General features: G+C 40.3%; 1 protein-coding gene across 2 annotated transcripts in view; it reads right to left on the bottom strand.

Moving 5' to 3' along the window:
* Positions 1-18,896, bottom strand: part of GNPTAB (N-acetylglucosamine-1-phosphate transferase subunits alpha and beta) — a 59,741-nt gene that overhangs the window by 7,157 nt on the left and 33,688 nt on the right. For both annotated transcript variants that reach the window (XM_060245620.1, XM_060245621.1), the window contains 10 exons: positions 18,534-18,695; positions 16,232-16,411; positions 14,900-15,070; positions 12,605-12,728; positions 9,448-9,651; positions 7,018-8,147; positions 5,586-5,785; positions 3,986-4,205; positions 2,589-2,702; positions 1,069-1,154 (listed from right to left, as the gene is read on the bottom strand). In XM_060245620.1, the coding sequence (XP_060101603.1) occupies positions 1,069-1,154; positions 2,589-2,702; positions 3,986-4,205; positions 5,586-5,785; positions 7,018-8,147; positions 9,448-9,651; positions 12,605-12,728; positions 14,900-15,070; positions 16,232-16,411; positions 18,534-18,695 (2,591 nt within the window). The remainder of the gene's footprint in view (positions 1-1,068; positions 1,155-2,588; positions 2,703-3,985; positions 4,206-5,585; positions 5,786-7,017; positions 8,148-9,447; positions 9,652-12,604; positions 12,729-14,899; positions 15,071-16,231; positions 16,412-18,533; positions 18,696-18,896) is intronic.

Genomic DNA, 18,896 nt, shown 5'->3' with positions numbered 1-18,896 from the left:
GCCCCCTCCATGCCCTGGTCTATTGAGCCAGCCATGGTGCCATGGTTAGAGCATCAGACCAGTATCTGGGAGACCCAAATTTGAATATCCACTCTGCCACAAAAGCTTTACTGGGTCACCTTGGACTAGTCACACATTCTCAGCCATTCTCAGCCTAACCTATTTTAAAAACTTGCTTGAAGATAAAATGGAAGAGGGGACAACAATATAAGCTGCTATGGGTCCACAGTGGGGAGAAAAGTGGGGTATAAATGAAGTAAACAGCAATATGCCCTGACCTGGATAGCCCAGGCAAGCCTGATTTTGTCAGATCTCAGAAGCTAAGCAGGGTCAACTCTGGCTGTGTGTGAGTTTATACACATACATGCATCAATCAACAAATATTTTCCATATGTGCACTGAAGGTGTTTGTTAAAACAGGGCTCTCTAGACGACTACAGGGGGATCAGTCCTCACACTGGTATTGCATCTACATTTAGGAGGACAGTACTGTTTGTGCCATCATGCATAGGCAACAACACATAGCTCAAAATCACTTGTCAAGGGAAAGCAATACTATGTATATTAGGAGACATAATTGTGCATCTAAGAAAAAGGTAAAGGTAGTCTCCTGCGCAAGCACTAGGTCCTTAGGTAGCCGGCTCAAGATTGACTCAGCCTTCCATCCTTCCAAGGTCAGTAAAATGGGGATAAAGTATAGATTGTACGTCTAGCTAGTTGCCAAATAAATTCCACTGATGAAAGCAGCCAAAATGCTCTGGGAATTAGCTATGATGTTATTGGCCGAGGACAGCTTGCTAGGGGTAAAGTGTAGATTGTATGTCTAGCTAATTGCCAAATAAATTCCACTGACGAAAGCAGCCAAAATGCTCTGGGAATTAGCTAAATCATTAATGAATACTGTTTTAAGCAGAAATTTTTTTCTTTTAAACTTCAGTTCTATCATGTCTGGCTCACTGCCATAAGGCTTTTAATGTTTCATTTTAAAGTACACACAGTTTATTCTTTGGGTCCTTCTAATCTTCTCTACTTTTTTTTGTTTTGCAGCATCAATAAAGAAGGAGATACCTGTACTTGTTTTTGTCCTTGTATGCTTTACGAATTCTATCCGTCACAAGCTTACAGTTGGTTAGCAGGTTTTTAGTCACTGGAGGCTGAAAATGGGAAAAAACATTAGCTGAATGGAGTACGATTAATTTGCATGCCCCTCTTTCATAGTGTTTTTGTAGACCATTAATTCCTAACAATCTTAACTACTCCTACAAAGAAACTAATCAATATTTGACTAGCAAAAAATATAAAAAGCTTACGCGCACACAGAGATGCTTATTATTCACTGTTCTACAACAGAGCAGGAAAATGCTTTGGTGGAAGGTACTCAGTGCCAAGAATAAAAACAAACAAAATTTAAATACCGTATAATTCTTAACATAAGCCCTGGGGCAAAACCACAAGCAATGTCTGTATTTTCTTTCTTGGTATTTTTTTGTGTCAGTATATGTGTGCACACAGACATGTGGAAGTCATGGTGACCTCTGGTTACTGACCCCTACTTGGGGCCTGAAGGATATTCAGAGAGGTGACTGAATAAAGCCTGTCCCTGTCCTCCTGACTGCTGGTATTCCAATGAGGTCTCCCATCCAAGTATTTGCCAGAGTCAACCATGCTTAGCTTCTGACATCTGACAAGACTGGGTTTGCTTGGGCTATCCAGGTTGGGGCTAAGCAATGTCTGTATTTTCAAGATGAGTCTTTTATAAGTTTAACCTAGCTGAAAATTCAGCAATGGAAAGAATCCAAAAATAAATGCTATCCTGATGATAAAACAAATTATACAATGTTTTTTATTTCTGAGTGGACATTTCTTAAAAAGCTGCCACATTTCTTTATAAGAAAAGTGTTATCAAAGACATCAAAAGATCAAAGCAGAGCACAAAAATATAACTGGATTGAGGCAATCTAACCAGAAAGCACATCCAGCCACAATTAGCTTCCAAAAGTGATGTTGCTACTTTCTCTTAGTTCTTCATGTTAACCTCAGTTTGGGCCAAGAACCAAGGAGGTTTTGGGTTTGAGGGAAGTGGGTTGTGCTTTGTGATTACAGAGAGAAAGAAAGAAAAGAAAGAAAGATCTCACAGCACATACTTACAGTAGCTAAGAGGCTAGAGGTTTGTTCATAAATGAAATTATTTAAGGGGGTTTTTTTGTAGCAGTTGCTCCTTGGCATATTAGGCCACACGTCCCTAATGTAGCCAATCCTCCAAGATCTTATAGTAGGCCCTGTAATAAGAGCCCTGTAAGCTCTTGGAGGATTAGTTACATCATGGGGTGTGTGGCCTAATATGCAAAGGAATTCCTGCTACAAAAAAAGACCTACAATTAGTGTAGCTTCCTTTACTTAACAGGTTTTTGGAGCAGAGATAAACACATCTAGAGTCTACTGAATCAAAGAATTTTACAGTGATTTCCTGTTTTTATACACATACACACACACACACACATATATAGCAACACATTTTTGTAAATTGTTTTTTTCAAATGTCAGTATGTAAAACTAGAAGACAAAAGCCCATGTTAACAAGTCCTTACCAGATTAGGATCATAATATGCTTCCTGTGTTGGTGGTATGATATTAATATGAGTAATGTTGACTGGAAGGGATTTAGAACAGTTTATTAACATTTGCTCCAGACCAGTCAAATCCTGGCAAGAAAAAAGAGAGACAAGATAATGCATTTTCTTTTTCTGTACTCGCAAACTAAATTAAGTACACTGACTGGATTTTTTCTTATAAAAGCACGTTTCTTTCTACAAGCCAGATGTAAACTCAGTTATCAACAAAGCAGGAAAGTTGATTCTAAGCTGTACCACTTGGGACCGCAGGGTGCATAACTGAATAAAATTACAAGGTAATAAAAAGCTGTAACTTGTAATTACAAGGTAATAAAAAGTTGTTAACTACTATCCTTCCGCAGGGCATGTAAGGCAAAGATGTCCCGGTAGACATTTGGTTGAGGACAGCGATGGGACAGTGTACAGACTGGTACTCTCCTGCTCTACCCCAGGAAGCCCAGAAACTGTAACTCTTTTGCCATCTACAACTGGGAACTTTGTAATTGATCTGATTTTAATGTTGGTTTTAACCTAGTCACTTGTGGTGCATATATTGTTGTAAGCTGCCCTGGGCCCTGCTTGCAGGGAATGGTGGCTAATAAGTTGAATATAATGAAATAAAAAATAAATAGAAATGTTTTCTAAAAAAAATAAATTAATAATTAATAAATTAAAACATCTTGCTTAGAAATCAAGATACCAGAGGGAATGTTAGGCAGGAGCCCTTGGTTGGATCCTATAGAAGTTTTGCTGATGGGAACGAGGAAAGAAGAGATCTAATCCAGTTCCCTTCTCAATTGGAATACCCCCCAAGGGCTTTCTCTCTGCAAAAATCACAGGAGGCTGCAGAGGGGAAAGGGGGGGAGAATGTCCACTTCTGTTAGTGGAACATCCGTAGCATCCAATTCCTTTTTCCTGACATCTAGTTTGCTTTAAGGATAGGCATTCAACCATTTGAGTGTAAATTTGTGGTCTGAAGTGGTAGAGCTAAATCACAGACCACTATTAAAAAAAAACTTAACAGAGCTAGATACTGGAATGTATTAATAGTTTCAGATAAAAACTAACGAGGCTTAAAGCTTTAAACAACCCAAGCAGGTTTCATTTATTTTTTACTGGATTGTATTAATCTGTTTGATCTTAAAATTTGCTTAAGGCTAGAATGAAGAATGACAACATCAAGTGAACTGGAATCTCAAATGACTTCATTTCCTTTACAAGTCATCTGAACAGTCATCTCCATAACTTCTGAATCCAGCAATAATGTTATTAATACCATTACTGAACATCTCCAATGTTTACTTTTTATTCGCTTCCCCCCCCTTTTATGCTTAGTGTCTATATGGAGTTTTCTGGATACATTAAAAAAGTACCTGCAAGCTTAAAGGCAATTCATGAATTCTTGTGGCCAATGTCCGTATCTCCCTGTCAGATAAAATTCCAGACATATCCGTATCAACTTCATCAAAAACCTGGGAAATGTTCAATGCCTGAACTGCACTCATGAGATAGTAGAAATACGAAAAGGCAAACTGCATGTCTTCAGAGTGGCGTACTTTGTGAAATGAAGTCTTGTCAAATTCCTCAGGAAATCTGTCCAGAAAGAAGGAGAGTAAACCCAGCCTGTTTTACAGTCTGGATAAGTTTTTGATATAAATTAACCTAAATTAACGCAATTTGATATAAATTAGCCACCCTGAGCCTGCTTTGGCGGGGAAGGCAGGATATAAATCCAATGAATAAATAAAATAAATCTATAGGTCACAGGATACAGAATGCAACTGGATGTCTGGACTGATGCCCTTTGGGAAAACAGTCTTTCACAATTAGGTCATCCCAAAGCAGGAGATGCTGATGTCAACCAAGACAGGTGGTTTTCCTATAATTTAAATATTTGAAAAACATCTTTAAAACATAATTTGTCCAAGACTTGCCAGACAATCCAGGAAAATCCAGGATAAACTAGATCTTTATCCTAAGAGATGACTAACATATACCAAATCCCTAAACTTCTCATACAACAATCTGGCTTGAATATACAAAGAACCCAATATGACTGCAGCTTTAAGGCCTGGAGACTAGAATTCTTCTCTGTAGATTTACTGAACATTCTAAGTGGAAGGGTACCAGAAGGAGTAGAGGGGAGCATAGCTGCTTTCAGAAAGAGTTCTTGTAGCCAATTTCATAAAGAGTAAGTTTAAGAGTATATTTAAGACCATAAAGAATATGGTTAGGATCATAAAGAGGGCCAACCCAAAATAAATTCCACCACACAGAGAAACAGCAGGTGAGGGACACCTCTCATAGGGGATCTAGGGGACAGAGCTTTGGACAAAATATTTGGCAAATGCCTGCTAGCCCATGGATACCCAGTAGTGACTGCAGACAAGAGAGTTTTAAAATAAGAGTTGGAGAGGGACGGTGGCTCAGTGGTAGAGCATCTGCTTGGGAAGCAGAAGGTCTCAGGTTCAATCCCCGGCATCTCCAACTAAAAAGGGTCTAGGCATGTAGGCGTGAAAAACCTCAGCTTGAGACCATGGAGAGCCGCTGCCAGTCTGAGTGGACAATACTGACTTTGATGGACCGAGGGTCTGATTCAGTATAAGGCAGCTTCATATGTTCAATATTTCTTAGGAAGAGAATACTTATTATTACAAGACAAAAGTCTAGTTCTCACAAACAACAGATGAGAAGGTAAATCTGTTTTTGGAATCATCACATGATGCCATAGACAGAGATTCTCATGATTAAATGCTGCTCGAATCCTCCCAAATCCACAGCATGTAGAAAACCAGAAGTCAGAAAGAAGGTTTTGCACACTCTTCTCCCTGAAACATTAACTCTTCAAGTCCAGAAATGTTAGGGGTGTGGAAGTAACTCCAACTTTATCCTCCGTTCAAACAAGGCATATGATAAGCAACAAGATACATCTGTATTTGGTTACTTGCTCCCTTAATAAAAGTTAAAACTCACAAATCCTGTAGTTCTTGCATCACTTTTCGGTCAATCATATGAGGCATGTGAGCAGGGACTTTCCGAGATGTGAATCCAAATTTACTGTTCAGAAGTTTATTTACATATCTGAGAGAATCAGCAAATGTGTCTTTCAGCTGCCTCCCAATTAATTTGCTATCTGTAAAGTAAGCCATTTCTTTCTTTAATGCCTCTTCTTCCTGGAGGGAGAGGGGGAGGAAGCATACATTGACAGTTCATGCTTAAGTTACTCACAAAATCACAGAAGTCACAGAATGTCAGCTGTTTTTAATACTGCCGGATGTGCAAGACTAGTTTTAAAGATGCCTAGTTCATATAACCATTTAAAGATTCTGGAGGCTTAAAATGGTACTTGGATGGAATATGGCCTAAGAACTCTAATCTAATTTTCTAAGCAAATATGCCACAAACCCCCAATCAATTGGACTACTGACTATTTACTGGATTTGCAAGTGAGATGTGACAACAAAATGTGACCACCATATTTTAGTTATATCATTTTTTTTAAAAAAAAAAATCCAACTGAATACAGAAACATTCTGTTTAGACACACTAGTCCCAGACTCCCAATGTATCTAAGACTTGGAAGTTTACAGTTCTGTAATCTTGTGACTTTTCATTTAACAAGATTTAAAGTAGGAAGCCAACTGAAAGTTGAGTTTTGAATTTTAGCTGTCGTTTGAATGTAATTTCAGCAATGATTAACAGTCTCTTCTAAACAGCCCTCCTGATTTTAAAGATTTCTGAACAGTAGCCAAATTACTTTATACTTATAATCTAAGTCTTCCTCTCCTAGGAGTGCCACCCTAAACCAAGAAGTCAGTGGGCTTAGAAGGGTGTAACTTTGTGCCTTTAATAGCAGACACTATTTTTGGTCTGTATCTTGTGATTCAGTTATTAAAATATGGCCCTGGTCCAGTTACTTGTCAAACTTGTCAAACCTCATCCACTTGCTGTAGATGCACTGGATTCCCTGCTTTTGAAATATATGGTTGATTTAGGTTTAAGGCCTCTAACAAAAAAACAGGCAGTGAACAATATAAACATCACTCCCGAACTAAGCCATTTTTTCAATCTCACAGAGGTGTATTTGCAATCATTGTCATCATTAACACAGCTCTTTTGAGTGGTCAAGGACTCATCTCTATGTTCTTCTAGCAGTCCTTATAACAATCCTGAAAGGTATGTCCATATTATCCTCTTGTGGTAAAGCCACAAGAGCCTTTGTTCAAGGCTACCTATTAATTTATGTTAGTTGCTTGTCTAATAAATCCAGCCTCTCTACCTACTCAACTTGTGCCATAAAATGAAATTTGAACTAGGGATGTCCCGTTTGCTACTATGCAGCATTAGCTCCTTAAAATTAATACATTCGTCTCTCAACACCATCCCAGTCCTCGGAGACACTCACATCAAGCAGGTCCTGGAAATATTTATGCTTCTCCCAGGGCAAAAAGCCTGGATAATTTTCAGCATAATACTGTAGCTTCCTTCCTGGTATGCCTTGACTGCCTATTGTACCTTCCTCAGCATGAGATCGATCGACACCTCTATTTTCTTTCTTTTCTTCTGCAATTTTCTCTTTTGTAATTTCTTTTGGCTTTTGAGTTCCATTCTGTTGGTAGACATTTAGCATTTTCTCCTGAGACTCGTTTTTTTCACCTGCATTCTGGACTACAGCTGTAAGCTCCGATTTTACAACTGAGCTGTGTTTTAGGGGGAAATAGCTGTTCACCTTCATTGCCACAAGAGTGCTAACAACAGGTCCCAGTGGAAACACGTCATGCCTTTTTCTTTCAATATCTGCTTTGCCACCTTCATTGCTTTTGTAAGAGTTGTGCCTGGTTGTGAGATTTTTCTGAACTCCTAAGTCAATGTATGCTTCCTTCCTCCTTGTATTTTGGAAATTGTTTCCTGCAGTTGTGAGCAACAACTGGAAGGGCTTCAGAAGAGCAGCCTTTGACAGATTGTACCCTTTCTGGGTGATGTCCCCACCTTCAAGCTGCAAATCTAAATTCTGCAGAGCTAGCCTTACGTCTTCAGGAAGGGCAGACATGTCAACTTGTGGAATCACTATACCTCCATCCAAACTCTCCACCGTGCCATTTGGACGTTTTTTAATTCTTGGAAAACGTTCTTCCTCAGGGATATCCTCAAATATCATTTCCAACTCTGGTGCTGCTGTTGTAGTTTTCACATCACCATCAGGCTTCCGAGTGGAAGTGATGTTTATTTTTGGTTTTTCTCTTGTATCAACCTCCAGTGTTACCTGCATCTTAAACTCTTTGTCGTCTTTATTTTGAAATGTAAGATTAAAATGGATCACAGTTGCATTCATTCCACTGTGCATTAGCAAATGGATAGTCTTCCATTTGTTAGCAATGGAAGCATGACGGATTATTGGGTTATCGCTATAGGCACCCTCAAGGCCTTTCTTGGCTATTTCAGCAAAGCTGAAGTAAGGTAGGTTTTCGCCTTTTGGAATTACATAATGAGTCACATTCTTCTGAAGGGTCACTTTGTACAACTCATGAAAGTGATCTGGAAGAACAGAGAAATACTTCACATGATCTGCCTCTTCTCTTTTTATTTATATTACTCATATGGCAATGATCAGAAATTGGAACTACCAACAAGTAGCCCACCCTACCCCCATGTTTCAAGGTGGGCTATACTAAGTTTTACATATGCACACAGGTGATAAAATGGCACTTCCTGAAGAATAAAAAGATACAATGAAACAAAACCAATGTGCATTCTGAAGGCAAAGGAAATAAAAGGCAACAGCAAGGCACTCTGCAGCTCACATTTCTTTACCCTATAGCATACCTTCACACCACAAGCAAATTGGGAAATGGAAACAGAGAGCAAAAATGCAGCAATCTTAGAAAAGCCCCTCTAATACTTTATCTCTCTTAGTGCCATTCTTTAACCGCTGCAAATCAGTCCTATGCATGACATGGACTAGATGGGGAGCAAAGAACAATTTAGAGGGACTACTCCTTTACAACAACCGTGGACTTTCTTGACCATTAATTCTCCGTTTCTCCAAAGAAATACGCTTAATATTTTATTTACTGGACTAATGTGTACATGAACACATGAGCACAAGATTCACAGATATCCATTGGTAAATAAATGTGATCAGAGAACAGTTAAATGAAGCATACACCCAGACAAAAAGAATGCATGAAATGTACATTAAACCAAGGGTGTCAAACGCATTTATTATGAGGGACAGATCTGACATAAATGAAAACTTATTGGGCTGGGCCACATGTATCATAAAATGTAATACCAGGTAGCAGAGAGATAAACATTAAAAAGCACAAAAACACAATTAAAGATTTTTAAAAACTTAAAAAATGCTTAAAACATTAGCATTCATTGGTCTTGAAGGTGCTTTCTTTCTATCTCTCCTGTGCAGAACTGGGCAAAGAAAGCTCTGGCTCTTTCCTTCCCTAGGGGACCAGGAGGGGGAGGAGCCTCAGCCCACAGAAGGGAGAGAGGCTTAGAAGGGCAGCTTTGCTGTGTGGTTGAGAGAGTCTGGCAAAACAAGCTCTCCCTCCCCCCCTTCCTCCCCAAGGAAGGAGCCTCAGCCAATTGAGACAATAGATACTTTGCTTTGTAGCTCCTGTGCTATTGAGCAAACCTAGTAAAGCACATTGTGATGCAGAAGGAAGCAAGAGAGAGGGAGAAGGAAGCAGATGACAGCCAGTTGCTTGGGGGCCTGATAGGAGCCCTCCAGGGGCCTGATTCGGTCCCCGGGCCACATGTTTGACATCCCTACATTAAACAGTAATGAAGACATTCTACCCAAAAGGACATATGTTTACATTACCTTGTCCACAATCACCAGCATCAAACCCACAGGAAAGGACATTGCAAGCTTGATCACAGAATTTATCAGCTAGCCAGGAGTTTGCACAGCCTTGGTTACAGTAAGAAACACCATTTATTCCTCCACCAAACTGCCAGGGTGGAACGTTCCCTGCTCCTATACCAGCGCCAGCACCACCACCATACCGGTTGCCCACATGGTTGCCTAAAAAAAGAAAGAGGAAAACAAAGTACCTTTAAAAGCCTAGAGTGGACAAGTCAGATGTGGGGATATAGCTGAATATGCTTTCTGATGTGTGGTCCAAGCATTGGCACAGATTCTCTGTTATGAGCAGAGATGTGCTCCCTTAAGTGAATTTCCTCACTCCTCCCTTCCTGCCCTAAAATTATTCCTCTGAGGGGCCCCAGGATCCTGACAGGGCCCCTGGAGACAAAGTGGGAGTCTGTAGGGAAGGGTGGAACCAGTGAAAATCACTCCTCCCAGCCTTCTGCTCACAAAAGCATCTCCCACAACAGAAAATGCAGTAAGGATCCACCCTATGTTTTTTAATCTCCTGCTTTAAAAAAAAAAATGAATAGCTTAAAGTAAAAAAAAAACAAGCATTCCTAAGGTTGCAAGAACATTTCACTTTACATCATACTGTCATAAATTATAACTAAACTAAGAGCAAAACTAGAAGGTTGTATTTTAGGTCCACTCTCAAGAAGGCTGAGAAGTTTGGTCTTAGCAATAACCTATATTACAATATCAACAACAGAACAAATGGAAAAAAGAAAATCAGACCAAAATTATGACAACAATGAACACCTAACAGTAATTACCAAAACAGCTACCACAAAAACGATGGGAGAGGAATATATTCAGACAAGAGAAGCTGACCATCTGCTCAGAGTTAGAAGTAAGGATTAAGGGATTAAGAAGTGCAAGTCTGTAGTAGGTCCTTATATTACCGAATCTGTGTCCCCAGGCAATGGTATCAGGTGACCCATGACACAGCTGTCAGATGACCTGTGACATAACTACATGTGACTCCTGACATCACAGAAGGGGGAGGCTCCCAGGAAGTTTTGAAAAAAGGATTAAGGGTGTTGATGAATTTACCTAACCTAAACAAAGAAGCACAGGTGGGGGGTTTTGAGTCAAATTGCTATCTTATTGTAACAACATAGCAAACATAATAGGGATGGTCTGCATGACAGCAACGATCTCTCTCTCTCACGCTTCTTCTTTGTGTCCAGCGGTCTCCTAAATGGTTGACAGGAACAGTGGGAGTAACAACAAGCTCTATTGTTAGCGGCTGGCTTCTTCCATTTGAATATGCATATTGCGTCCGGAGTATGTGATGCTCTCGCTTTACCCTCATGGATTAAGCAAGAACAAGATGGATCCAGAATCTCTTCCATCATGGCTTCTGGTGAAGGCTGCTCTTGAAAACTGTCTTCTGTTGACAGGATCGCAGTTGTGTTCTGCATAGCTTGGCAGCTTCTCGGGGAAGTCTGATCTGGAGTCCTTCTATGCAGGGGGATGCACACAGTCACAGCAATGTCAGGAACAGGCAGGAAGTCGTCCTTACCTTAGTTGGAGTGTTTGATGCTTGGCCTAATACAGAGTAAAATGTCCATATTGGGCTGGTGCTCATGTAATTGCTTGGACTCAAGTAAGGCTGAGAGTCCAATATAGCAAGATTCATGTGCTTATAAGGATACATAGTCCATAATAACTCAGAGTCCAGGGAGTCTGGCACCAGGGCCAGAATGAACATAGTCCATTAAAGATGGAGAAGGGGGCTTGGGATTACACCATCACTATGTAAAGCCCTTTGAAGAAGTCATTTATTGTTTTGTTGTAAAGCCTGAGGTCCTGAAGGACACAGTGCTCCCTGTTTTTGAATGGAGGTCAAGCTGATTTAGTTAAGAAGAACTGCAGATTTATACCCTGCCCTTCTCCCTGAATCAGAGACTCAGAGCGGCTTACAATCTCCTATGTCTTCTCCCTCCACAACAGACACCCTGTGAGGTGGGTGGGGCTGAGAAGGCTCTCACAGCAGCTGCCTTTTCAAGGATAAATCCTGTGATAGCTATGGCTAACCCAAGGCCATTCCAGCAGCTGCAAGTGGAGGAGTGGAGAATCAAACCCGTTCTCCCAGATAAGAGTCCGCACACTTAACCACTACACCAAACTGGCTCTTGTAAGAGTCTAAAATGATACTTGATCCAGCTTTATTGTTGGAGATGCAAGCTGATGCCACTGCAGAAGAAAGCATTCTACCATTTGGCTCAGGAAATGGCCTCCTACCTACATTCAATTAATCTGTGGACCCACAGCTATGATTACTGCAAGGCTAGACTGCTGTGATGCACTATATGTAGGTCTGCCCTTAAAGGCAACCTGAAGACTACAACTGGTACAGAATGCCATGGCCTGGCTGTCAGGTGACCAGCTAAACATGCAAATCACTCCCTTTCTGAAGATAATCAACTGGGTACTGCTCACTTTCCAGGTTCAATTTAAGGTTCTAGCTATTACCTACACAGCTCTTAAGGTTATTAGATCCACACATTTGCAGGATTTCCTCTTCTGCTATGTTTTGCTACAATGGCTCTGTTCATCTAAGCAAGGCTTTCTGAGGATACCACCCTGCAAACAGGTAAAATCAGCAACTGCCCATTCACACACATTCTCTGTGCTCTTACAATATGGAATTATCTAAAGGCAGGCCCCCACATTTCTATCATTTCATTAAATACACAAAACAGAGTTGTTCAGGAGGGTATTCTTGTAGAGAAAGCCAAAGCTGTAATGTAATGGATCACATCAGGAGGTGATTTTTATTAGGAATAAAGTTTTTCCTACACTGATTGCCTTGATGCCTTAACAGATATGTCTGCATGACATATCTAACTGCACTATTTTGCCTAACTGGTAATATTTGCTATGATAACATTTAATCTAATGTAAACTGCTCACTGAAAGTTTTCAATAATACAGAGCATCTTGTGAAAGCAAGTGGCCCCTTAAGGAATCTGATGAATTTGTATTCTCTATCTACAAAAGAATGCATCCTAGAAAAGAAAAAGATTATTTACATCTACACAATAGCCTACCAGTTAGTAAACTTCTTACATTCAACAATCTTTCAAAGTGTCTCTTTTCTTACCAATGCAATCCCCTCCATCCCAATCGCAAGCAGAATTGTTACAGGCTTTATCACAGTAGCCATCCTTAATCCATGAGCCAGGACATCCCTCAGCACAGTTTGGCACTGGCCAAGTCAAATATACCTGATAATGCGAGATAAAAACACATTGTTCTCATTCTCACACTCAGGAACTGAACAAATATTTACTCACATCTTCATCTGGGCAAATCATTTCTCCAGAGCACAAAGCAAAACCATGAGAAAACCAGAACTTCCCAACTTTTGATCTCTCAGAAGAAATTGAAAAGTTTAAAGCAACTGACCTAAAAAGTTCCTGCAGACCAGAATGGTGACTTTTGTTTTAGGGTGTTTTTGCAATGACCTTAATCGGCAGCGACGCCCCTCTTCACCGCGCAGGATCTGCGCGGATTTCGCACCAATTGCCGCGGAGCACCCGGAAGAGCCGCAAAGTCCCGCGGCTTTTGCGGCGCAAATGGAAACTGGTTTTTGGCAGTTTCCATTTGCACCGCAAAAGCCGCGGGACTTTGCGGCTCTTCTGGGTGCTCCGTGGCAATTGGTGCGAAATCCGCGCAGATCCTGCACGGTGAAGAGGGGCGTCGCTGCCGATTAAGGTCAGTGCGAAAACGCCCTTAGTTATTTTACATTCTGCCTCAATTGTCTCCCAGCGTGAGTGAACCCAAGTTGTTCATTCTAAACTTGCAGTTATATCTGACCAGCTGCATTTTCAAGGATTTTAACCTGCTACAATATTTAATAACTTGATCCTCCAGCTTCTCTTTAAATTAAAAAGGAAAAGGTAGTCCTCTGTGCAAGCACCAGTTGTTTCTGACTCTTGGGTGATGTTGCTTTCACAACATTTTCAGGGCAGACTTTTTACAGGGTGGTTTGCCATTGCCTTCCCCAGTCATCTACACTTTCCCCCCAGCAAGCTGGGTACTAATTTTACTGACCTCGGAAGGATGGAAGGCCAAGTCAACCTCGAGTCGGCTACCTGAACCCAGCTTCTGCCAGGATTGAACTCAGGTTGTGAGCAGAGTTTAGGACTGCAGTACTGCAGCTTTACCACCCTGCGCCATGTAGAAATTGTGTGTAATATTCCTTTATTCAAACAAGCACCCCAGCATTTATCTCTTTTATAGCCTTGCACAGTGGGTGACATTAATCTGGGAACAAAAAGGGGGACAGAACATTAAATTGCTCTGTTCTCTTTGCTGAACTGATTCTAGGGATTACTTCAACATGATGTTAATGTTCAAATGTGATGATGTGGTACAAGTAATTTTCACATGGCCATGCTTTTTTCTCAAGCTTAAAACACCAGAGAATGTGTCAGTATTCATGATAGAGTTCAATAAGCGTGAAAACCAAGACATAGCCACATCTTATAATACATTTTGAACTCTGGTCCTGATAGCAAAGTACTAAATACATCATATCACATCAATTATGCTTAAGGGTATGTGTAAACATAATGAAGAACATAAGAGGAGCCCTCCTGGATAACACCAGTGGTCCATCATCCTGTTTCATACAGCAGCCAACCAGCTGCCCTAGAGGTGTGGCTTTAATGTTCTAAATGTTCACTAGCTGAAAGGCTTGAAGTGGTACATAGGATTAGGCATGTCTTTTGTATTTAGGTAACAGAAGAGTACCTCTGTTATGTTCAAATTAAACAGGCAACAACGTCTTTGCTGTACTCAAGAGGCAAAGCAACTGGAGGACTCCTAAAGGTTTGGTCTCATTATTGCTATAAAGTTACTTAGATAACAGAAGAGAAAGACCCAACATGAAATGGATTAACTCAAAAAAAAGGAAGCCAGGGCCTCAGCAAGGATGTTAAGGATAGAGTGCTCTGAAGACTATCAATTCATAGGGTCACTGTAAGTCAAAAGCAACTGTGCAGAATATAACATACATACACACCAGAATTCAAGCAGAAAATTATCATTAAATCCTTACTGTAACTAACTGCTCATTTTAACACATGCACTTTGTGCTTTAAGTGGTGCCATAAATATCAGTCGTTTAAAGATGTGAGTTTTCAGCTTTCTCTACAGCCTGAACTGCTGTTTCAAATACTGCTTCTAGAGGAGTCAATTGCTCCTGGAATTTGAATGAATAAATGCATGAACACAATAGACTGTGCAGGTCCCTTCTCACACTTGCCACCTCTGTCATCTTGAAATTAAACAGGAATCAACTTCTTTGCTGTTCTCAAGAGGCAAAGCAACTGGAGAATTTCTACAGGTTTGATCTCATCACTGCTATAAAGTTAATTAGTGGGGACTTTACCTTTTGACCTTTGGAGTGACTAAAGAAGTCATCGGGCCATACGTCCTTCCCAAACATAACATCATCATTTAGATAAATGAATTTCTGGGACAGGCCTGGGATGCGGTGAATGTGGCTTTCAATAGCAGGAGAACTGAAAGTAGGTAAGTGGCTCACATTCTGAAATATTTCCTGGAATGGTAACATTAAGAGAGTCAGGCTTAATGATAATCTTACGAAAGGCTTCAAATGAATTTCCAAACATTGCTTAAAGATGACCTCTTAATTTTCTGCATACTGTAAAAACAGCTTTTGTCTGAATAAATGAATAAGCAGAAAGATAAACTTGCACGAGAAGTTTTTTTGGGCTATCAGATGCTGCATGTGCAGGTATGCAGTGTTTAAGTCACATCAGTGCAATTTATGAAGGCAGATCTCAAAGCAAGAGGCAGACTTTCCTTCCACAATACATGAAGCATTTTATAAAACCCTTCCATTATACCCCCAGCTCAACTTTGGTTCTCTCTGTTATACCATGAGGCAGAGTTATACCATGTAATACCATGATCCAGCCCACAGTGAATCACATATCTCCTCATGTCACATATATGCATGCACCCACCCTGAAGCAAATTAATTTGGTGTGACGGGGATTAATACCCTGACCTTTACTTTTCATTAGGCCTCTCTTCCTTGGGGCCCTTTCTCCACAAATGCTACATGACCTTATGTCATCCCTTTACTTTGTAGTGCTGTTTTGTTGCAGATTTGCAACACATTTAACTGGAATGGAACAGCATTGGCTCCATTTACATGTTCTCCACATGTGCTGTTTCTGATGCCAGTATTTTCTAGCATTCAAAACAATGAATGTTCTCAAGGAATAAATGCAACAAAAAACTAGGTTTTACTAGGAGCTAGACTGCACTTCTCATAGCTTTTGGAAAAAGCATTTTAAGCTATTTCCCTACAGAACAATGTCACCAAAATAGTTTTACAGGAAGCTATGCATTGTTTTTGCATTTGAAAATTAGATTTAATTTCAAAGGCCTTGAAAAATTCAGTTATGGTCCAACATCCAAAATGTACTTTAATATGTTTGTTGTCAAAATCCTACTGCTGATGATTTCAGGATAGGCAAAGCCTGTGATAGTTCAGAATCAGAAAGAGGGGACACAGCTGGAATCTCAGTCATACTGGAAGGCGGCAGTGTAAAAATCAAAAGAAAATAAATATGTTTTTACAAATAGACACAAGTAGACCAGTTGCAACTCTTGCACAGAAAACATTTCTCCCAATCAAATAAGTATAAATATTTGTTTCAGTTGCCCAGTGGTGGAGTGGACGTTTTACCTGATGTGTTACTATAGTTATCCGAGGATTATCCAAATTAAGCCAGGAAGGAATCTGCCCATTAGTAACTATGAAAATGTGCCGCACCCATGGTGCATGCCTCTCTATGGAACGCAGTGAATATCGTAGTTCTTCGTTGTCCTCAAAACGACTGGCAGAAATATCTTCATCCTGCTTAGACTATGAAAAAGAGCAACATGTGCTACACTTATCAGTGACAGAACACACCATGAATTTATTTTAAACAACTATTATTATTTTTTAAAACATTTCTATGTTGCCTTTCCAACAAACTCAGATTTCCCAAAGTAGCAAGTATTAAAACATTTCATACATTAGAAATATGCAAATATAAAATGTTTAAAGTAATTAAATAAAACACATTCACACAAACAGGGATGAAGGCTAATAAGAGTCAGAGAAGAAGAGGAGATTGGATTTAATGCCCTGACCTTCACTCAGCATCTCAGAGCAGTTTACAATCCCCTTCCTTTTCTCTCTCCACAACAGACACTCTGTGGGGTTGGCGAGGCTGAGAGAGTTCTAAGAGAACTGTGACTGGCTCAAAGTTACCCAGTTGCTACACGTGGAGGAGTGGGGAATCAAACCTGGTTCTCCCAGATTAGAGTCCACTGCTCTTAACCACTACACTTAACTGGCTTTTAGTGAGGGAATGCCAAACAAGACAAAAAAATCTTCACCTGCTGGCAGAAGACAATAAACATAAGAGAAGCCATGTTGGATCAGACCAATGGCCCATCCAGTCCAACACTCTGTGTCACACAGTGGCCAAAAAAACCCCAAGTGCCATCAGGCGGTCCACAAGTGGGGCTAGAAGCCCTCTTACTGTGTCCCCCCAAGCACCAAGAATACAGAGCATCACTACCCCGACAAGAGAGTTCCAACAATACGCTGTGGCTAGTAGCCACTGATGAACCTCTGCTCCATATGCTTATCCAATCCCCTTTTGAAGCTGTCTATACTTGTAGCCACCGCCACCTCCTGTGGCAGTGAATACCACATATTAATCACCCTTTGGGTGAAGAAGAACAATGGATTAAGTTAATCTCCCTGACGAAGAAGTACTAAAATTCTGTGTCAGGACGAAGGCCCTTTCTTGGCTTGCCACCTTGTCTAGCCTCAGATGGTAGGAACACCTGAAACAAGACATCAGAAGATGACTGGGGCAGTCAGGTAGGCTCATACAGGAATAGGAGGCCGTTAAGGTACACTGGCCTCAAGCAGTATAGGACTTGAACTGAGCCCAGAAATAAATTCCACATTATTCCAATTATGAACATTAAGACTTTTTCACATATAACCTCAGAGCACAGGGGGAAATCCCATGTACAAATTTATCTATGGCCTGTATGGAATGTGGTACAGGTGTTTATTTTGCTTCTAGAAGAGCAGAGGCTTTCCAATCTGTATCCTTGTGGTGGAAGAACCAATCTTTGTGCTTCACAAACTAATTTTGTTGCTGTGCATAGGACAAAAGGCACAATGAATTACCATGGCTTTAGATATATTCTTATCTAGCAAAACATACTACAAAAGTGATTATACCACATATATCTGCCTGGAAAAGCCTTACTAATTATTTTAAAACTCTCTAAATAGTGTGCTCACAAAGCTGGGTTTGAGAGCCAACTGTAGCACTGCCCATTTTGAAAAAAGAAAAGAAAAACACCAGCCACTAAGTATTGATAGGATTATTCTAGGGATCGATCATTCCTACCACCTATCCCTTCATGATATTCCACTGAGCTGATACTGTAGCATGGAAACATTTCCAGAGATAGAAGTTATCTAAAAGCAGAAACCCCTCTGAGGAACAACATATTGTCCAGTTCCCGAACCCACATCATTCCCATTCCTAGGAAATCGGTCCCATGAACCACCAAGCAATATTTCCTTGATGGGACAGCTGTGTTGGGTGAATGGACTCCAAGACAGAATACCAAGGATTGATTGTGTGAAGGTGTGCATGTGTGTGTGCAGGCCTATCAGCTGCCTTCTTCAAGTGAAATACAGGAGCAAACAGCTCCTTAATTCTTCTGACACTAAATCACTCATCCTGACTTCTTCAATTGACAGTGATAATGAAATCAGTGTCTATGCATGTATATTCTACATTTTGTGAAATCCATTTGCTAGTCTCTTTACATTAGGCAGTACTGATGACCATTTTCAAACTACTATCAATCCTGTACATTTTGCTATAAAATTTATTCTTCACCAACAGTTATTTAAAAAGTTTTTACCCCAATTGTCTTTCTGTACATTACAGAACATTGCCTACCTGGCTGATGGAACTGAGATCCCATAATAAATATGCAGGATTAAGTGTCAGTTCTTTGCCATCTATGGTCATGTTCTTCTTTGCTTGTTTGTTCAGCTCTTGGAAATCCTTAGCATTATTGAGTTGCAGGAGAGCTACACTGGCTTCTGAATAAAGCTGCAACTATACAAAGAGATAAAAACTGTCAATCCCGAGATTGGATCTGCAAATGAACCCTTCCCCCTCCTTGCTTAATTCATCAGTTTTGCAACATACCACGGCAATGAGAAACAGGGACGTTGATCAGCAAAGATCAATGCAGAAGTATTAAAGCACATAAGTTCTTATTAAAGGATAAACTAAAACTGATACTGGAGGGGTATT

This window comes from Heteronotia binoei, chromosome 8 (assembly GCF_032191835.1).
Source record: "Heteronotia binoei isolate CCM8104 ecotype False Entrance Well chromosome 8, APGP_CSIRO_Hbin_v1, whole genome shotgun sequence".
NCBI lineage: Eukaryota > Metazoa > Chordata > Lepidosauria > Squamata > Gekkonidae > Heteronotia > Heteronotia binoei.
This window is presented reverse-complemented; position numbering and strand designations above follow the sequence as displayed.